Source organism: Anomalospiza imberbis, chromosome 2 (genome assembly GCF_031753505.1).
Source record: "Anomalospiza imberbis isolate Cuckoo-Finch-1a 21T00152 chromosome 2, ASM3175350v1, whole genome shotgun sequence".
Classification (NCBI taxonomy): domain Eukaryota; kingdom Metazoa; phylum Chordata; class Aves; order Passeriformes; family Viduidae; genus Anomalospiza; species Anomalospiza imberbis.
The window spans coordinates 69875317-69896783 of NC_089682.1; the positions used below are offsets into that span (position 1 = coordinate 69875317).

The 21467-nt window shown below is 40.8% G+C and overlaps 1 protein-coding gene across 3 annotated transcripts; it reads left to right on the forward strand.

The window, feature by feature from the left end:
• The first annotated feature begins 314 nt into the window (after positions 1–314).
• PCF11 (PCF11 cleavage and polyadenylation factor subunit) lies at positions 315–21429 on the forward strand. Of its 3 annotated transcripts, XM_068181594.1 has the most exons (17): positions 315–701; positions 5420–5545; positions 7808–7996; positions 8379–8570; positions 9347–10455; positions 10716–10905; positions 11007–11640; positions 11727–12320; positions 12402–13192; positions 14572–14659; positions 15389–15508; positions 16039–16147; positions 17309–17492; positions 17901–18056; positions 19092–19184; positions 19733–19768; positions 20331–21429. In XM_068181594.1, the coding sequence occupies exons 1-17, from the start codon at positions 513–515 to the stop codon at positions 20538–20540; spliced, it is 5010 nt and encodes a 1669-aa protein (XP_068037695.1). In that variant the 5' UTR covers positions 315–512; the 3' UTR covers positions 20541–21429. The 3 variants fall into 3 exon arrangements, with proteins under 3 accessions (XP_068037695.1, XP_068037694.1, XP_068037696.1); XM_068181593.1 differs by having other exon boundaries at positions 11727–13192; XM_068181595.1 differs by lacking the exon at positions 5420–5545 and having other exon boundaries at positions 11727–13192.
• Positions 21430–21467: the final 38 nt, after the last annotated feature.

Here is a 21467-nt window from a genome sequence, read left to right on the forward strand (position 1 = left end):
CCAATCAGCGCTCGGGGCAGCGCAGGAAGGCGGGGCGGGAGACGCGGCCAATGGCGAGTCGGGACGCGCGTGCGAGAGCGGGACTTGGCCGCTGGAACCCGTCAGCGGTGAGGAAGGGCGGTGCCAGCCAATCGGGGGCCACTGTGGTGACGGGGGAGCCAATGGCGAGCCGCGCAGGCGAGGCACCAGCCAATCAGGGCGCGTCCGGCGAACAAAAGGGCCTCTCCAAGGCACCGGCCCCTCTCCTGAGCACAATTTCACATGACGCAACGGCTGCGGGAAGCGGTTCGCGAGCCGTGCCCGCCGCCGCCATTTTGTGAGCGCGGAGACTGAGCCGGCGGCGGCCCGAGGAGCGGCGGCACCGGCGGCGCAGCCACCGGGAGCCTCAGCGTGGAGGATGCGGTAGAGGAGCCCAGCGGCAGCGGCGGGGGGGCGGCATCGGCATCGCTCGGCGGCGGGGGATCGCGGGGAGGGGGCTGTCGGTCGGTGGGTCGGGTCCTGGTCGGAGCAGCATGTCGGCCCCGGAGAGCAGCGCTGGCAGCAGCGAGGCCCGGGAGGACGCGTGCCGCGACTACCAGTCGTCGCTGGAGGACCTGACGTTCAACAGCAAGCCGCACATCAACATGCTGACCATCCTGGCCGAGGAGAACGTGCCCTTCGCCAAGGACATCGTCTCCCTGATCGAGGCGCAAATCGCCAAGGTTTTTATATTCCACCGACTACTACTCCTACCTATACTGCTGGGGGGACCGGCCGGGACAGCGGGGTAGGGCGGCCCGGGGGCCCGCAGGACAGGCGCGGGGGGAGCCGAGCGGCGGAGGCGGTTCAGGGGGACACGGCAGGGCCGGGGGACGAGAGGGCCCGAGGGTCGGGAAATGGGGCGAGAGAGAGGGGGAGAGCCTCGAGCGGGGTGGGCATGGTTGGGCTGGGGCTGCGGGGCGGCCTAGGAAGGAGTGCCGGGGGGGGTGTTGATAGGGGGCGAATAGAGCGAGCAGGATTTGGACGGGTCTGGGGGAGGATGGGGGTGTAGGAGGCTGGGGGTCGCCGTGGGGGAAGCAAGCGGAGGAGGGAAGCGTGTTTCAGCTGGGATCAGGGAGCAGCGGGGCGAGGTGGCGGGCGGGGGCTCCTCCTTCCATCGCGAAGCTTAAGGGTGCTGCTGCTGCTTCTATTCCCCCATCGCATAGGGAGCAGGGGACTCGAGGGAGGGGAGCAGCCCCCACACCACCCTGTTGGGAGTAGGGAAGGGTTTGGGACTCGGCCCAGGAAGAGCTGAGGGAGGAGGGCAGCGTGGCTCGCGCTGGGAGCCCCGCGTAAATAGCAGGCACAACATGGCGGCCCGGCAGTGACTGGGCAGCTGCACTTCCTCGCCCTTGGAGCAGGGTTTTCCCCCGACATGCAGCCAGCATTCGGTGTCCGAATCTGGTGACTAAACCCTTGCATTTAGGCGATTTCTATAGTAGGTGGATACTGGAACCTTTAGAGAGGACCTGAGTGGGGAGATGTCGTGGAGATTTGGGTTTTTGTTGGGGGTGGTCTAAAAGGAAAATAAGATTGAGTTTCTAGAACGCAAATTGTTCGCCACTGAAGAGCTAAGTATAGTGATGTAAGTATAAGTTAAAGCTATTTCCCCAGTGCGGTCCCTGTGAGAGATTAATTGAGGGGTGTAGGCTCCCTTATATCGTAGAAAAGTTTGTGGGTGAAAGGTGATCATCTCTTTCGGTTAGAGAAGTGTGTGTGGTGGTGGTGGGGCTTGTTTTGCTCTGCCTCGCTAGAGAAAATTCTGTGGGTTTAGGATAATCTCTTTGGATTTCAGGTGAACTGTGCCTCGAGTAGCACTAGTGTTGTGTGCGTATTTAATTTATTTTGGCTAGAGAAGTTTATTAGTTGAGGATGTGATAGAAGAAATTCTCCCTGACTGTAGAAACTGCAGCAGCCTGTAGGATCCTAACATGGCGTCTGAAAGGCACATGATATAAAAAGGGAAAGAGGAGGCTCCCTCTGAGCCCAGCCCAGGCAGTTGCTGACATCAGTCAGCCACTGTACATGCATGGGGGTTTGCAGCACCTTTTTAGCGAGCATTTTAGAAGAAAAGGGTTCTTCTTTCAATCCCCCCTCCCCCCCACCCCTTATTCGTGACAGCCACCCCTCCCCCGTTGTTTCCCTTGCTCCCTCTGATCTCAGGTGTTAAAAGGCTTTTTTTTCTTTGGCTTTAATCGTGCTTTATAATGGTGAGAATTGTACTATCTAATCATGGGGGTGGGAAACATCTTCTCAGATACTTAATCTATCTTTCTATCAATGCAGGATGTCTTTTTAGTGTGCCACAGACTTCTTCCAGTCTAGTTTTAAATGCTGCCAGTGGCTGAGTTTTGCCATTCCTTGGGGAGGTGACCTCATAATCTAATAGCTCTCACCATTATATCTCCTAAAGGGCAGTGGATATGTATAAAATGATTTGTGATTAATAACAATGTTGTCATTTTTTTTTTCATTTCTGGGTGATTTAGAACCTGCCCTGAAGTGTGGGGGTTTTTTAAAAGATGTCTTAAAACCTGTATCAATGGCTAGTTCTGCCTAGTTACTGTTCATGACTGTAGTTTATTCAAGGCAAGTTTTTAGTTGTTTCTGGGAAAGTGATCTCCTTTACTAAGCCACTTTTAAAAAGTGTTGCCTGGAGACAGTTTGTTTAGTGTAAAATTTGAGTGGTCTGCTTTACAATTTAATAAATGGTTCTGAAATGTGTGACTGGTATTATAAAGTTTGTAAATAAAAAGTGTGAAATATGTATTTGTCTTTTTATTTACCATTGTATAGTGCAGAGTTTGTTTCCAAGACCCATTTTATATACAAAGTTGCTTTTTTTTTAAACAAATTTTTTTCACAAGTTTGTGACTTGGGGTTGAATTGCCAGATATTATTTTAAACTTGAAATCTTATAGGAAACTAATAAAAAAGAGCCACACATTTCCAACAATAGCTTTCCTATGTTTTTTGAAGGAAGAGTGGGAGTTTTGTAAAGAAGTCTTTAATAGCATGCCGATGAGCTCAGAGTTAGTGTTCTTCTGCGTTCCGGTGCGGCGCCTCCCTGCCTTTTGATTAGTGTCGTGCGGGCATCTTTCTTGCTTGGGGGTGTTCAGAGACCTCCTGAAAACAAAATCCATTCCGATGTGGGATTCCCTTTTGAGGTTATTGGAATACGTGCTAGATGCCTTGACATAATAAACACTTCCAGAAGAGAAGATTTAAATATTCTGACCATATTTAAGTCACGTTTCTTTAAATGCGACACCTGAATAGCTTATGTTTGAAGCAGGGTATGCTGCTGAGCTGGTAAACAGTTGGAAGTTGGCTTCCTTACCTAGATGATGGTGTTTCCGTGTGTGATTGCTGTAACAGTCTGATGCATGATGAAAGGGACGGTTAAACTTTTTTCAGTGCTTTTGCTACTAATGGTTCCCCAGCTCAAACTTCCAGCTTAGCAGAGTGTAGTGAGCTTCTTTCCTGCATTGGTGAAATGGAAGAATTCAACTTGGGGAGTATGGGGAGTACCTATGCTCTTGGGCATAGGTACTTCTGGGAGAGCTCTTTGTGCGTCGTACACAGCTGACTAAAAGTCAGAACTGGTGCACGGTCATTTTGTTATAATGGAAGGCACTCAGAACTGGAGTGTTTTTAATGTGCCATTGTGCAGACTGCTTCAAAGAAGCCAGTATTCTACATTCATTTTAAATAGCTGCAGATCCACAGTCTTCTGTGTCTGAGACTTAAGTGATGCTTTTTTCTAACACTTGCACATTAGGTTGTTTTCAGTTCAGTATTACGTCACAGCGTGAAATTGGCTTCTAATGTGCTGCAATTAGTTGTAGCTAGCATAGCTGGGGTTTTGTCTTTTTATGTACAAACTGCATCACCTGCCTGTTTCTACGTTTTTCCAATATGTTTGAAGGCAATGACACCCCCCCTCTACCCTCCTGCCCCAACTAACAAGGAGTTCTGCCCTCTTCATTCATAAGTTTCAGGTCATGGCAAATGAGTACACTTCTAAGGGTGAGGAAGTCCCATTGCCCATGTTAAAATACTGTTGAGTGGGTGCCCTTCTGTGAACCACCTTAAAGGGGAAGGAATTGAATTTAGAATGGTGAAGCAGTAGCCCTTCACACACTTGTCTGGATAATGGGCCTGCCTAGTAAGGTGTCGTTAATGAATCTAGTAGCCTATTCTGTTTAAAATGAACAGTGAGTGAAGTTGCTCTGCTTTTATCCCGAGCTTACCAGATGGTGAATGGAACTTAAAGTATTACAAGTAGATGCTCTTCCAAGGGGTTTCATGGTCAACACACTGCTTGTGTTGTCTTTCATGTCCTCTTCAACAAGTCTGTGTACTTGCTGATTTTTTTTTTTTTTTTTTGGAACTTTGCTGTGCCTTCTGCTTTGTGTAAGCCACTGGCAGGCATTAAAATCACTTTTATTGGTCCAGTACTGCTTTCTGTAAATTGGAAGTTGCTATAGTGGTCCAGGGTCACCACACTTTTATTGCATAAACTTGGTATGAGTTTTGAAAAAGGATTAAAAAAAAACCCAACCAAAACCAAACAAAAAAACCCAGAGCCTCCTGTAGCAAAGCTGTGTCCAGAGTTTGAAGACAACCTTCTATGAAAATGGTGGTTGCAGTTCCTGAGTTTGTCTATGCATTTATCCAGTCCACCAGATGATTGAGTTTTGACTGGATTTTGAACTCTATTCTGACTGTTTTTGCATGCACTCTGGAAATCAGAACTGTCACCATCTGCAAGTGCCAAGAGAGAATGGGACTCTGCTATGTCCAGTTGGATTACAGTGAAATAATTGCAACCTTTTCTACATGTAATTTACGAAAAACTGTGATAATCAACATATAATTTACAGCTACAGAAGTTCACTGACCTGGGCTATTTGCCAGAAGTCTCATTTGTGTTCTGTGAAATCCAGAAAAATCCATCCAGGAGGTTTGAGTTATAAACGATTTTTAGAAGTTCCTCGAAGTGCTGACAATGGTTTCCTGCTAAATTGCTTCCTCAGGGAAAAGGTTACACTTGGTACACTAGTGGCAATACTGTCTCGTGGGCTTCTTTTTTCCTCTTCCTCCCCCCTCCCCCCCTTTTTTTTCCAAAGCTTTGATACACAAACAAATTAACCTAAGGTGTTCCTTTTTTTTTTTTTTTTTTTTTTGTGATAGACCCACTGCATGATACTTTGAACTGAGTGTCCATTTTTCAGATTAATTTTTTGTATTAAAAAAAGTACCAAACCAAATCCCTCAGTATTTATAGTGCAACCAAAAAGAGAGGTCTGTATTTCTGGGATTGGTAATCCCTTTAATTGAAAAGGTTAAAGTATGTTTTTGTTGTACTAAACTTCTCAGTTTCTTCTTATTACTCCAGGCTCCTGCATCAGAGAAGCTACCCGTTATGTACCTAATGGATTCCATTGTCAAGAATGTGGGAAGAGAGTATCTCACAGCATTTACTAAAAACCTAGTTGCAACATTTATTTGTGTATTTGAAAAGGTATATACACTTTCAGAAAAGTACTGTATTCTAAGCAAAATTTGTTCCTGGTAAAATTAAGTACGTGATTACAGGTTTGGGTTTTCTTGTGTCATGAACTATACAAATTGATTGGTTTTTATAAATATCTATACTGTGAAAGATTATTCCTTCTGCTATCAAGCATGTAAGTTAGCAGAAAGATGCAAAGTATTTCTTAATTTGTTGTGTAAACATCAGTAGCTTTCCTCTCCAGGCAAGATTTTGCTAACAGGATTTTGATTGTTGATGGCTTAGCTGGATGGACGTTTTGTAATGTATAGACCAATTAATTACGAATCATTGGTTTATTTTTAAGATAGTTAATAGTCCTTTTGCCAAGAATAGACTGAGAATTGGTTTCTTGTGGATTTCTCAAAGCCTCACTCTCCTGTAGTTAGATTTGTTTGATTTGTATAATTCCCATTGTGCAGAATGAGTGCTTAAACTCAAGAGGGAGTAGCACTGACACCTGGTTCTCTCTTGGTGGTCTGTCAGCTGAAAAAAATGCTGTGACTGTGTGAGAAAAGGACCTTAAAATGTGTGACTGTATTATAAATAAGTTTTAATTTCATTCAACATTGAAAGCTGCTGCCATATATTTTAATTCTGGCTCTTAATCTTGAAGCTCAGTGAAGTAATTGTGCATACTTCTCAGTGAGAAAAGCTTATCAGAGGTTTTGAAAGGCTGGACTTGAATGGGTTTAAGTTGGATCAGAAAAGAAGTGTTAACTTTTGTGTTTTCCTGTATGTTAGAAGAAAGTGGTGTTCCATGAGAAAGAGATGAATGAAGCTTTTGCATATTTATCATTACATATCAGTGAGGATCTGAAATCCTAGTATGCTTTGTATATGGTTTTCAGATGTAAAGTGCATGATGAAGTAAGGAATAGATTGTAATTGTGGCTGTTGAAGACTTAAACTCCTGTGTGTAGAGCAGATAGAGATAGATTTACTTGGTTTTTCGGTGTTAAATTGTAAATGCTCTGCTACTGAGTTGTGGTTAAAGTTGCAGCTGAATGAAGCTCTGGATAATAACTCACCTTCAGAGATTTATATGTTAACTTGCTAGTAAGCTAACTAGAACTATTTATGTGTGCTGATTAGATGTGTAAAGTGGCAGTCATTTATAATAGCTTAGTTGGTCATGTTAAAAAATGTGAGTAGAATTCCAGCACAGGCATTGTTACAGATTTGGGTTTTATCAGTAAATGGTCACTAAGGTATCTTTAGATGCCTGAAGTCAGAACTGTTTGCTTAGTCATTCCTGCGCATTTTTGCAGTGAACTTCAGTGAAGCCTCTCATGGAAAATTGTATAGAGGCATCATCCCCCAGTTACTAGGTATTAATTACTTTTATTAAAGTTCCTGCTCTTACCCAAAAAGAATCTCCAAGCTTTCCCAAACATTCTGTGTCTAGGTGTAACATCTGAAAATGGCAGCAGAAATCATCTACATGGACAATGCTTAATGATTGAATTGGGATTTTGAAATTTGACAGCTGCATTTATTTTGTCCTTTAATGTTTTTTATTTATTGTTTAATTAAACCATTTAAGTTATGAGATGAACTAAATTTTATTGCAAATTTCTAATTTAGCTACCATGAGATAATCCAATTGTTTGTAAAGAGATAAAATGGGCCTCTGGTCTTACAAGTACATTTGATCTGTGACTCATACATAGATGGGTCTAATTGTGCAGCTGAACTGAAGTAGTAATTGACTTCATTTTAGCTAATACTTGTTTTATTGCATTTGTTGGAAAAAATCCTTCAGTGACTAAACAGCTGAGCAAAACACCTTTTTTTTCCATTCAGTTTGTTTTTTTTTCCTTGGTTTGCTTGTCATTGTTATACTCCGGCACAAACACTTAAATGATGTATTGTCTCAGAGGCGGTTGCCTTTCAATACTTTTGTTACTGTATTTTTTTCCACAGAAGTTGGGCCAGTAAAATGAGAATTTTGCTAATGGAAAAGTTGAAAGAAAATTCTCAGAGCATGGTAATACACAATAAACTCTTGAAATGGCCTTGAAACACCAATTGCACATTCGAGCTTCTGTTACTGATCCCATTGATAGAGATGTGTTGTCTGCACTGCTTATAAATTTTGTGTAGCTAGTTCAGTATGTTGTAATGGCAAGATAGAAATAGGAAATGAATGAAATCTTAAGTTCTACAGAAAAGTTTAAGAAATTGTTCTATATTAACTTAACAAGCCATAGAATTGTTTTATTGTTTTAGGTGGATGAAAATACTAGGAAAAGTTTATTTAAATTACGCTCCACATGGGATGATATTTTTCCTTTGAAGAAACTATATGCACTTGATGTCAGAGTCAACTCATTAGATCCTGCCTGGCCAATTAAACCTCTGCCCCCAAATGTGAATACTTCTAGCATCCATGTGAATCCTAAGTTTTTAAATAAATCGGTAAGTTTTTCTGCCTTCTGGAAGAACAGATGGTAATACGTGTAGTTTTCATTGTTTGTGTGCTGTTTTTTGACAATTTAGAATATTAAGAATGAATTATCTGACCTTTGTAAACAGGTAAGATAAACTTACAAATTCAGAATATTTGAAGGGTTTGGTTTTTTAATTTACTAATTGAATTCTAGGTTTTGGAACATTGAAGAATTGATATTAAATTCCCTACACCTGTCAAAGTAGGCAAATCACAGTGGGGCAAAAAATTGCAGTTTGTAACTGCTGTATGGACTAAGTCCTGGTACTGAATCATGATAACACTGAAAGGAGATGGATTTGGTTGATTTCATAAGTTTTTGAATGTAACTGCTCTTTATTTTGTTTTTAGCCAGAGGAATCTAATGCACCTACCTCTGCTGTCACTTCTGGTGCCTCTACTCCTCCAGCTGTTCCTGAAATACAAAAGAACTTGACACAGGAGCAACTGATAAGGCAGCAATTGCTTGCAAAGCAAAAACAGTTGTTAGAACTTCAGCAAAAAAAGCTAGAGCTGGAGCTGGAACAGACTAAAGCACAGTTGGTGAGTAGGATAGTTGATAAAACTTCCATAATTGGGGTCTCTCTTTTGGAGAGTACTTGACTGTAAGTATAGTACATTGGTTTTTCCCTCATGTTAGGCAAGTGTAGCTGTTTTAGGACTACTAGAGCAATGCAAGGTGATCTGGGGTTCCTGAACAGTTTTTGTTATCTTGGAACCTTAAGTATTACACTTAAAAAAAAAAAAAAAGTGAAATTCTTGAGGTTTGGTTTTAATCTCTCTTCAGAATGATATCGGACTCTGATCTGCATCTTTCACCTCTTGCAGCTAACAGTGAGATGGGCTGTTTCAAATATGTTTGTTCCTAAGGAACAAGGGAGCCTGATTGTTTGTAAGCAAAATCAGTTCCTTGGTCGGCAGTAGTTGGAAGTCTTGCTGTGTTAGCAGTTGACAATACAAAGTAAAGCATCTTTGAACTGAAGTGTGAAAATAGGATACTTGGCAGCTGAGTTGCTTAGAGCATGTGGAATATATAGGAAAGCTGGCACTGTAATTGGAACGTGTGCCAAATTTGCATGTTTTGCAGTATTTACTTTATATACTGATCTTGCACTGTATTTGAGTTTGATTTGTAATAGTACTGCACTGTTTTAGTGCTTATAATTAGCAATTAGTGGGTCAATTTCTGTTAAATGGCTGAAGCTCATAGCTTTCAAGACATGGCTATTACAGTTTTGGTTTTGAGACAGAATATTAGCACCATCGTGGCTAGGAGTTGTGGCATGCAGATTAATGCTGGATTTTTTTTCCAATTTCAGGCTGTATCTCTCAGTGTTCAGCAGGGATCATCTAGTATAGCTTCAGTTCCAGCACCTTCCAAGCAACACATGTCTCCCACACCTCATATGACAGTTAAACCACCTCATCAAACTGCTGTGCAATCTGAAAAAAACAAACCATCCCCAAGTCCTCCACTTCATGATATCAAAATAGTGAACAGGGATCCTCGGCTTAATAGGATGGGTCAACATTCTTCTCATACTAAAGATCAGTCTCACAGGAAAGAATTTTCACCGAGTGTGACCAGTCAGTCTGAGACCAAGGGAAACAAAACAGCACAGGCTGAAAAACAGAGCTCAACAAAGTCAGAAAAATCAAAAGGAAGTGAAAAAACACAGAAGAAAGAACTTGAACAGTCTAAAGCAAAATCTAAATCGCCATCCCCTTTAAAAAATAAGCTGCCCGATACTAAAGACAGTAAAAGCCAGGAAAGTGAAAGCACTAAGGTTTCTGACATCAGTAAGCGGGATCCAAGACTGAAAAGACATCTTCAAGATAAGTCAGAGGGGAAGGAAGAAGAGGTCAAAGAAAAGAGGAGAAGTACAGAGAAGAAGGAAAAAGAGGAGCATAAGACATGTGAACATAGACCAGTGGGGAGCAGAAATAAAGTGATAAACGGTGCTGTTCAGAAACAAGACGTGACTACAGAGGAGTCAGAAAAGCAGGGTGGGAAACAAGGAAGATCAAGTAGTAGAAAACGGTCACGGTCACGCTCTCCTAAGGCAAGATCACCATCTACACATTCTCCAAAAAGACGGGAGAGGAGATCACCTAAAAGAAGACTTCGGAGTTTATCTCCTACTTCATCAACTCCTAAAATTGGAAAGATACGTCAGATAGGCCCTAAGCAGTCTCATGTTGAAGAAGGCACACAAGCAGCAAGAGATGAAAGAAATTCTAATAAGAGAAATGTTAAACAAGAGGTGCGTGATCCAAGGAGATTGAAAAAAGCCCAAGAAGAAAGACCCCAAGAGACAGCCACCCAGCATTCTGCAAAAGCTTCTCCAGATCCAAAGGAGAATGCAGAAAACTGGCAGGGATCCAAATCAGGCAAGAGGTGGAAATCTGGTTGGGAAGAAAGTAAAAAGTAAGTTACTATCTTTTAAACAACTTCTGTGTGAAGTCAGTGGAAATTCTCCTGATGGCTTCAGTATAGTTGACTTTGAGAGGCAGTGTTCAGATTGTTAAAATTGATAGGTTTAACTTATTTCTACTAGTAAAATACAGAGATGATGCATACTTAGATTCTAAGGTGATAGCAGTGTTTTGCCATGATCAGTTCTAGTATGAGCCATTGCATCCTGAATAACAAAATAATCCATATTTTACATACATTCTTGTTTGCAGCTCACAGCAGAATGATGAACACCAAGCAGTTGTTAAATCCCCTCACCAAAGACATCGGGAAAACTGGCCTGCTGGTAAAGGAATTCTATCACCCCGAGCACCAAAGCAGCAACACCGGTTAAGTGTGGATGCCAATTTACAGATTCCCAAAGAATTGACATCTGCAAGTAAAAGAGAATTACTTAAGAAGGTATAAATCTGTCTTACAAATCTGTCTTCGTAGAAATGTCCCAGGTGTGGGGTTTTTTCCCCTCTCTCTTTGGAAGTCTAAATTTTAACTTTATATTACAGGCTAATGACCGCTTAACATCTGGAGAAATAACACAAGATGAGTTTCTCATGGTAGCTCATCAGATCCGACAGCTGTTCCAGTATCAGGAAGGAAAGCACAGATGTAATGTCTGGGATAGCCCTACAGAGGAAAAATGTGGTTTAAAAAAGAAACCTCTTCTATCAGATGCAGAATTAACGTATTATGAACATAAAGCTAAACTAAAAAGGACACAAGTTCAGCATTCATTGTCAAGGCTTGATCTGTTGGATCCTGATGATATTTTGGATTATCATATACCTGATGCATTGCTTTCTGGAATAGAATGTGAGCAGGCAAAAGCCAAGCGGGGGGTACAGTTTGATAGAAAAGAACCATTTGCAGAAAGATCAAGGAGACACTCTCCTGTAAGTGGCACTACAAGACCTTTTGCTGAAAACCTGTCGCCACTTGAGAGTCGACGAAGACTTGAAGACCAGCGTGCTACTAAAGGAGCAAGAGGTTCTGATCCTTATGACAGCTGGGGAGAATCGGATGAATTTAGAGATGCTCTCAGACAACAGGGGAAAAGTACAGCAGAGTTCCAGAAAACAGATGGAGATGCACTCTGTAGGTTTGATAATCGTGAAGAAAGACAGCTTCTTGGGCAAGCTGGTATGTGATTTTATTTTATTTTGTATCTGTTAAGTAATTGACAATGTATTAGTGAGTGGTCATGTGACTTATTCTGTTTTTTTTAGGTGGTCGAGAGGAGCCAAGGTCACCATTCACTGAACGTTTCAAAAGAGCTAGGTATGAAGATCCAGAGAAAGCACCATTTTCAGAAAGTCCAGGATCAAGATTTGGGGGTATTGAAGCAAAGCAGAGGATCAGTGCACTGATGGAAGACAGACCTCTGTTTGATGGCTCACCTAGACCAACTGCTGCAAGGGTTGGGGTAGATGGACAAGGCAGTCCTTTTGTTGATGGTCCTGCTGCTGGTTCAAGTTCTAGAATTGATGGGCCAGCTGGACAGGCTGCTTTGAGATTTGAGGGGCCTTTGGTGGGGACAGGTGCATCTCAGTTTGATGGACCACTGGCAGGAGCAGGGGGAGCTGGAGCCCTAAGATTTGATGGGCCACCAGGGCAGCTGGCAGGGTCCCTGAGATTTGAAGGACCCCCAGGCCAGGTTGGTGGAGGAGGTCCACTACGGTTTGAGGGACCTCTTGGGCCTTTGAGGTTTGAGGGGCCTGCGGGGCAGCCTGTAGGTGGTGCTAGATTTGAAGGTCCTGGAGTTGGTCTCAGGTTTGAGGGACCTTCAGGTGGTCTCAGGTTTGAGGGACCTCATGGTCAACCTATGGGGCCTCGGGGTCAACCAGGGGGTGGTCTCAGGTTTGAGGGACCCCATGGTCAGCCCTTGGGGCCTCATGGTCAACCAGGGGGTAGCCTCAGGTTTGAGGGGCCACTTTTACAGCCATTGGGGCCCCATGGACAACTTGGAGGTGGCCTCAGATTTGAGGGGCCACATGGTCAGCCCATGGGGCCACATGGGCCATCAGGTGGTGGGCTCAGGTTTGAGGGGCCACATGGACCATCGGGTGGTGGGCTGAGACTGGAAGGACCACGTGGTCAGCCGGGTCTAGGCCCTAGGTTGATTGATGGACCAGTACACCAGGGAGCTGGTGGACTTAGATTTGATGGTCCTCTTGGTCGGGCTGGTCCAAGATTTGATGGCTGTCATGGAGCTGGATTTGATGGACAGCCTGGACAGCTGTCTCTCCTGCAAAGATTTGATGGAATTCATGGACAGCCTGGTCCGAGGTTGGCACCTGGCCAACAGGCACAAGCAAGATTTGAAACAGCCATACCTCAAAGATTTGATGGCCCTCACCAGCCAGCCTCTAGGTTCGACTTGCCCCTTGGCCTTCAGGGTGCACGTTTTGAAAATGTAGCTAACCATCCTGCCTCAAGACTAGAAATGTCACCATATGGACAAGGTGGTCCGTTTGTTGAACATCCTGGCCAGGGCTACAATGGACCAGCTCATGGAATGCAGTTCCAGAGACCTGATATATTTGATGGTTCGCCTGGACCAAATTTCAATGGGCCAGCTGGCCCAGGAGCACAGAACTTCCCACTGAGAGCAGCTGGACATTACTTTGAAGAAAAAGGTCTCCAGGGTCCTCAGTATGGAAATTTCAGTAATATGCCAATGGGAAGTAATCAGGTAAGAGCTGATTGCATCAAATTCTTTGCTTGCAGAAGTGTTTTTGTTAGAGAATTAGTAGGATTTCTTGTAAAAATGGAATATTTTTCTGAAGAGTTGGCAGGCTGAGAGTCACTTTCAAACTAAAAAAGTCACTAGATAGTTTAAGAAGGACATGCATTGCTGTGTTTCAAGAGTATTTTTTTAAGTATTAGACAAAATACTGGATCTTTGCAATCACTTCATAGTTCAGAATATGTCTTTGAAATCTTTATTTTCAACATCAGTACAAAACCAGGTTATTGGAAGCCTTTGGTATTCTCATTAAATTTCAACAAAAGTGTAATCTATATAAAGCCTGAAAGATAATGTAAGTGATTACATGATACGTGTTTAATTCTTCTAAGAAGTGTGAAGTTAGGACCAAAAGTTAAGTTTTGGACTAAAATAATAATTGTCTTCTTGCAGCTGTTAGTACTGGTTACAAGTAAAGAGATACCCATAACTTGGGAAATGGAGGAAGATAGGGCCATTGCTGAACTTTCTTGCTCAACTGCGTTGTTGTCTTTTAAAATTCTGTTGGCACCATCTTGCTTTGTCAGTTCAGTTGTCTTTGCCGTTGCCTCTCTTGGAAATGCTCTCTTCAGAAGGAGTAAATGATACTTTACAGTGGTGAAACGGATGTAATTTCTTGCAGTAGATTAGAGATTTTAAAAAGCATTTTTAATTTTAGGGGATAAAAAGTAAATGTGAAGAGTTAACTGATTGTACAAAAGCAGATAATGTGTCCTGCAGACCTCTAATGGGATAAAATCTTAAACAGTGTGTAAATCCAGAAAACAGCCAGTTAAGGAAAAAATTCCAAACCTTTTTATTACAAATGTGTTATAAAGACTTTCTTTCTACCTACAGCTTACTGTAGCTGATGTGCTGAAAAGTCTTGCTTTCAAGATGTATGTCTGTACTGAATGCTGGTTCAGTTCCTGATAGGAATTAATCGTGGCATTTATTAATAGACATTTACGAGTTCCTTGAATTTCTCGAGGAGCTCAGTTTTGGTGAGCATGAGCAATTTAAAAGGAGGCACTGTGTTTGGAAAATGTGATTATTAAGTAGAAGGAAAGTTGTTGTGGTAGGGGTTTGTTTGATTGTTTTTTTAATATTAGATAAAATGAGGATGTGATCTGAATTTCCCTAGTGGAAAATGAAAATGGGGAAAGATTATTTATTAGTTATTTGTGGTCCTTTTCAATACTAAATTGACATGGTTTATTCCTGGAAGGAGTCCAGTATATGTGAAATGATTCAGAAACATCTAGAAGTTAATAATTAAATAATGTGAAAAGTAAGTTTATAATCACATTATTATACAAAGTATACATAAGTGTTTACTTTCACAGGTTTCTCTCATGTCTGCTCAACCAGGACCTTATGGCCAAGGTCAGCAGTATTTGCCAAATCCTGGAAGTTTTGTCCAGAACCCTGCAGGTGTGTAACAGTAGAATTCCTTCTATTTCTTTTGGATTGTTCGTTTGGTGGTAGCCACAAAAATGACCTTTTTCTAATGTCCCGATTTCCTGGGTCTGTGGGTATCAAGGGAAGCCTCCTCAGTGAAGTGGCTGTGTAAATATGATGTCTGTAGCACCTTCATCTCTTAAGGAGCTTTTCTCAAACACTGGAGGCTTTTCTTAGTTTTCATTAACCATGTGGTTTGGGTATAAAGTTGTGCTGAAAAAACAAAAAAAAAGTTTTGATCTGTTTCTGTGGAAAGCATCAGTCTGTAGGTCTAGCTTGCTGTGCTGGGGTGTGCAAACATTTCCAGTGTATGAGTGAATAGTAGTGAAAAACTTCAATAACATCATAAAAAGTTAAACTGGGTGATGAAGTAGATTGAGTGTGGGGAAATACCTAAGTATGAATCCAGGATAGTACTGCATTTCAAGAACCACCATCCAGTAGAGATCTGTGTATGGGCAACCAGCTTAGATAGCACTTCAGAATACATGATGAAGGAAGGGAAAATCTTGTTATGAAGATTCCCTGTTTCAAGGGAAAAAATTAGCCCAACACTAGATAAAGCAGAGACTTGGTAAATAATTTGTAACAAATAATGAAAGAAGTGGGAGGCAACAGATAAATTGAGTTGTGAAATATACAGAATCTACAGATTTCTGATGCTAACCTTTTGCCACCTTGAATGTCTATGTTCTTACCCAGGAGGCCTTTCCCATTCATATCCTGATAACCACCTTGGACAGGTTGATGTGAATGAATTGTTTGCTAAACTGCTGAAAACAGGGATCCTCAAATTGTCTAAAACTGATTCCACTTCAGCACGTATGTAGATTTATTATGTTCTAACTATCAAGTCTGTCCACAGCTCAAGTGTAAATATGAGTATACTAACTACTGTGAACTCCTGTATAGGTTTTATTAAACTGAACTCTATTTCTGGGAAGGAATTTAGTGCATGTGATCGGGTAAATTCTTAGTATCTTGTTTAATTTACATTTCAGCCATCCAAAGCAGTCAGTTTTGTCTTTGGTGTTGTGCTTTGGTAACTTGTTCTTGATTTTAATCAAGGTCTTTTCATCTTCTGAAATATTTCTGTATCTGTGAAGACTGAATTTTAAAGCCAAACACTGAGGTGAAAATTGTTTTCCTCATTTGAAATTCTGGCTTATTTTCTTTTCTGCTTTTTTAAAATGGTGTCAGAAGATAACTTATTTAGCTCTTACACACTTGTGTTTGACCATAGTCAGATTGTCTTAATAATGATTGGAAAAAAAAAAAAACCCGTTTAGGAGCACATAATTTCGTTCTGATGATGTATTGAAATTTTGATAAAATATTTTCATGGTTTCTAGAAGCGAATGAAACATCGGCCCAGCCAACTGCTGAAGAAGAAGATGATGATCAGAATGAAGATCAAAATGTTCCAGACCTCACTAACTTCATAGTTGAAGAACTTAGACAGTGCGTATAGTAGAATGGCCTTACAGTAGGAATAACAACATGGCAGTAGCTAGATAGTTCATCCAAGACAGTTAAAAGCTTTTAAAAAACTATCTGTCACTTCGTGGTTCCGAGGAGGTTAAACCTGCTTTGTTCAATGTCAGCCTTGTTGAAGTTGAGAAAGGAAAAAGACGGAAATTTAACATGGGAAAACTTAGCTTTACACAAATATGCGTGTTGTTACTTCAGCACTAAGGTTGTCATAGGCAGTGAAGCCCAGGCCTGGGCTGCATCAAAAGCTGTGTGATGAGGAGGTCAAGGGAGGTGATTTTCCCCCTCTGCTCTGGTGAGACCCCACCTGCAATGCTGCTCTGGGGCCCTAACACAAGGAGGACATGGACCTTTTGGGAGTGACTCCAGAGGAGGCCATAAAGATCATGAGAGGGCTGGAGCACCTCTGCTATGGAGATAGGCTGAGATTTGGGGTGGTTCAGTCTGGAGGGGAAAGGGCTCCAGGGGGGCCTTACTGTAGCCTTCCAGTACCTAAAGGGGACTACGAGAAAAGCTGGAGAGGGGCTTTTCACAAGGCCATGTCGTGACAGGACAAGGGCAAATGGCCTCAGGCTGAAGAACAGATTTACTATATAGTAGGAGGAAATTCTTTACCTTGAGAGGATGATGAGGCACAGGAATAGATTGCCCAGATAAGCTCTGGATGTCCCATCCTTGGAAGTGTTCAAGGCCAGATTGGATGGGCCCCTGAGCAACCTGGTGGAAGGTGGTCCTGCCCATGGCAGGGGGATTGGAACTAGATGGTCTTCTAAGATCCATTCCAACCCAAACCATTCTATGATTTTAATTTTACTGCTTTGGTGGTGCTTTGTAAAGCTGGGCCAAATGAAGGCATTACTATTTGTGCATTATTAGGTGAGAAAAGCTAGTAGGAATGAGACACAACACTAGCATGTTTCTCACGAATTGTTAATAAGAGCCCATTGTTTTTTGAATTGTGTAGGTTGATTGTGCTATGAAAATCAGGATGAAATGTAGTTACATTTTGTACTTTTAACTTGGAGCAGATCTGTGCTTTTTCCCTACTACTGTAGGCAAATGGAGCAATTTACTGAGACTTCTTAGTGTCTCTTTTTAAAGAAGTGCTAAGATTTTTCTCTCTTTTTGTAGGCGTTATGATAGTGTTATAAATCGACTATACACTGGAATTCAGTGTTACTCCTGTGGAATGAGATTCACTACTTCACAGACAGATGTTTATGCAGATCACTTAGATTGGCATTATCGCCAGAACCGGACAGAAAAAGATGTTAGCAGAAAAATAACACACAGGAGATGGTACTACAGTTTAACAGTAAGTAATGCAGTATTTGTGTGGATAAATTACAGGCTGGATTCTGTGTTTTACTCCTGCACATGCTGTAGGATTGCAGATGAAATTTGCATCATTACAGGAGTTGGTGTGATAAACAGTGATGCCTTAGATACTTCAATAGTCTGCAAATGCCTGTCAGAATACAAAAGGCAATTGTGTGATGAACAGTAAACAGTTTAAAGCTGCTTACTGCACTGTTTTCATTCCACTGCAAATGGAATTTGAAGGATAGTGATTTTTTTGGTAAAAGAGTTTTTGAAGTGTTGCACTGTGAGAAAGAGTACACTGTGCTTATTCTGCATGTGGGAAATATTTCAGTTTTAACAAAGTAACATTTATTAAATATGATACTTTGGGATGTCAGAGTGAGAATGAAATTTTCCTTAGGATTGGATTGAATTTGAAGAAATAGCAGATCTGGAGGAGCGTGCTAAAAGCCAGTTCTTTGAAAAAGCTCATGAAGAGGTTGTGTTGAAGACGCAGGAAGCTGCGAAAGAGAAGGAGTTTCAGAGTGTCCCAGCTGGACCAGCTGGAGCAGTGGAGGTAAGTTTCAGCTTGCCAGATAGCAGGAATCTAGTCTTTTAAAGGCTAGTACTGTATTCTTGTTATTAAATGTAAACTGGAATTCTGTACTTGGGCCTTTGTGTAGCCCCTGCATAGGTTGTGTATTTGTGTATGTAATGGTTGCTTCCCAGGGGCAGGAGTAGTAGGAACCTGTAGTTAAAAAAAAATCCACAGCCATTGGCATTGTGTGGTTTTAGCAAAATTGAAATGGGCAAAGTGTATTAATTTGCTGAATATTTATATGGAGGAAATAGCATAAGCGATTTGTTCTTTGATGGTTGTTTGTCATTCAGATAACTACAGGATTTACTGGGTTTTTGGTACTTTCAAACACAAAAATTTCTTTTTGGGTAGCAGATAGGCCTTAGAACAAAGAAATACCACAATTTGAATCTCTAATCAGTAGAGCTGTATTTTGGTAGATGAATTGGTGATGTAATCAAATACAAATGTTAGAATTACAATTTAGTTTTATGTGCTAAGTCTCTAAGAAACTAGCTATGAAACCAGAAAGGCCTTTTTTTTTAATTTTAAAAAGCACCTTTTGTGCTTTATTCTCTGGGTTGATAATTTTTCACAAAAGTACTAAAAAACTTCTGCCTTGTTTGACTTGAAATTGCAGGGTAAGGGGGAAGAATTAGGATATTGCCATAAATAAAACTAGTTAAATCGCCGTAATGGATTGTCTTACATGACAGTAAGACAGCATTACACTGATACAAATTGCTCTGCAGACTAAGTAGCTAAAGGGGTAAAGCTTACCTTTGTCAAGTAACAAACAGTATTCAGGGCCCAGAGGGTGAGCCTGTCTCTGTCTGCAAACCATACTCAATTTTTAATTAAGGTTTACTAATTATTAAAATGATTTTTAAAGTGTAGAGGAAAGATCATGTTCTAGGCTTAATATACTTAATTTAAAATAACCTTATTTGACTCCTACTAGGTTCTTGAATTTCATGTGTTCAGCAAATTGCAATAACATGATTTATCTCTGTTATTCCAATCAATTTCCAGAGCTGTGAAATTTGCCAAGAACAATTTGAACAGTATTGGGATGAGGAAGAGGAAGAGTGGCATCTGAAGAATGCTATCAGGGTAGATGAAAAGGTAATTTGATCTTATTTACACATGATGCTAATTTATAGTAAAACTCCTGAAGAATTACAGAAAAAAATAACCTAGGAGGAGGTGGCAAGTGCTCTTTTTCTCTTGAAAGGATTCCTGTTGTAGTTTTTCTGGCTTCAAAATACATAAATATCTCTGCCTTTGGAAGTGCCTGAAATCCTGGTGTCATTGGTATGGGCTCACTAACTCCTCCTTACACTGCAGTGCTCAAAGAAAAATGGATGTCTCTGTGTATGGGTGTAGGTATGGGTTCAGTTCTTCCTGCATGCAGCTGTGCACAGAGAATTCCCAGCACTCACCAGGCTTCTGTAATTCCCACCACTTACCAGCCTTCTGTATGATAATATTTCCTAAATAAGCATCACAAAATCTTGTTGCAGGTATAGTTGACACCATACTTAGCCTGCTCAGACCATAGTTTCTCTAGATGAATTATGTGATAATGTGTACTAGACACTGTTCAGTTCATTATCAGTGATCCTGCTGTAATTTATTTTTACATATTTAAATGTATAACAATTTTTTTTCAGATTTACCATCCATCTTGTTATGAAGATTACCAGAATGTAAGTGAATCCTTCATATTTTTGAAGCATTTTGCTTTCAGTTTGTTTGCTTCATCTCTTGACTTTGCAGGGAGCAGATGTGTTCAGAATGCGCTGCTCATTTCTCTTGCTTAAGACTTGGAGGCCTTGGGCATGGCAAGTTTATAATACCGAATTAGCTGAGATGCATTTCTGGTTGTGATGTACCATGACAGCTTGTGTGCCATAAAGCAAAGCCATGGTTTGATGGATTTATTGTGGAGTAACGTGTGTAATCTTAGGAATTTGTAACAATGGAGTAGATGGGTATTGGTGTGTGTGACATTTTTAATGCTTTGGGAGTTACACCAGTTCATAGTAATGTGTTAAGCATTTCATCACTGCTTGGTGATACTTTTCAAAGGAATTGGGAAAAAAAGTAATGCTATTAAAAAATGAATTTGTTTTCTTAAAAGTTTGACAGAGTAGAAGTTCGGATTTTGAGTGCCTGACCATCAACATATTTGGCATTTTGAAAAAAAGCTAAAGAGGCTAAAAATGGTTCTTTTAGTGTGCTAATGCTATGTTGACTTTCACTTTGCAGACATCATCATTTGATTGCACACCGTCTCCCAGCAAGACTCCTTCAGAAAATCCACTAAATATAATGTTGGACATTGTTAAACAAGAAACAGAAGAGTCCTGTGACTCACCTAAAATCAAAGAAGAACCTGATGACACCCCTCCTGCCTGTGCAGAAGAGAGCACACCTGCATCTACAGAAATCAAAACAGAACCTGAGGAGTCTCTTTAAATAAACTGCGGTATGATTTTTTTTTTTTTTTTTTTTTACAGAAGAGCTGCTGTGTTAATTCTGGAACGCAGATACTTTTTATATGAATAAAATGTCCAATTGGGGCAGGGCCTCAAGTACTGTTTGGTTAATAAATACATTTTTGTATTTGAAATTTCTTATTGCCTGCACAGTTTCAGGTGTCATTGTGTGAAAGTTCTGTAGATGCGTGAAAATTTAATGGTATATGTAAAAATGTAAAATTTTCACTTGCTGAAATGTAAATTATAAATAAAAGATATTTTTGCTATGTATGGAGTGTAATGTTTATGCACACCATCAAATAAATACAGTGTTTCTGTACTTTTTTCAGTTTAAAATTAATTAAAACGAATTTTTGCTTAATAAGATTCAGAAAAATGAAAGCAAGTCTCTTCCTTCAGTTTCCCATAGGTGGGTTATCAAGGGAATGAGCTTCTCAGACAGGCCTAGATTCCTTGTCTTTTAAAGTTATTTGAACAACCTTACATATCCAGATGTTTAAAAAAACAATTACAACAACAAAATAATAAATACACAGAAAAACTCACAAAAAGTTCTGGGTAGAAGGGGAAAATTTAACAAACCAACTGGAGTGCTTGATTGTGGTGAACACAAGTGCCAACAAAAAAAAAATAAACCAGGATGCCTGGTAGTTAAGACATTTTTAATGATATTTTTCCATTAGTCAAACACAAATTTAATAAAGCTGAATTTTCTTTACGTTACAGGGGGGAATGAATGTAAGAATGCTCATTTGAAACATGGTTAACATTTTCTTTTTTGTTGCTTATGACTGGACTTAGATGGTAAACCAGATATCCTGAGATGTTAATATTTCTTAAATGTTATAAATAAAATGAAACATATATTTGAGTGTGAGTCTCTTCCTTTCAGTGATGGGTCTGT

Coding starts and splice junctions, on each gene's coding strand:
- PCF11 (XM_068181593.1), top strand. CDS start 513: ATGTCGGCCCCGGAGAGCAGCGCTGGCAGCAGCGAGGCCCGGGAGGAC. Junction 7,997..8,378: donor CTAAGTTTTTAAATAAATCG/GTAAGTTTTTCT, acceptor TTTTGTTTTTAG/CCAGAGGAATCTAATGCACC. Junction 11,641..11,726: donor ACAGCTTCTTGGGCAAGCTG/GTATGTGATTTT, acceptor TGTTTTTTTTAG/GTGGTCGAGAGGAGCCAAGG.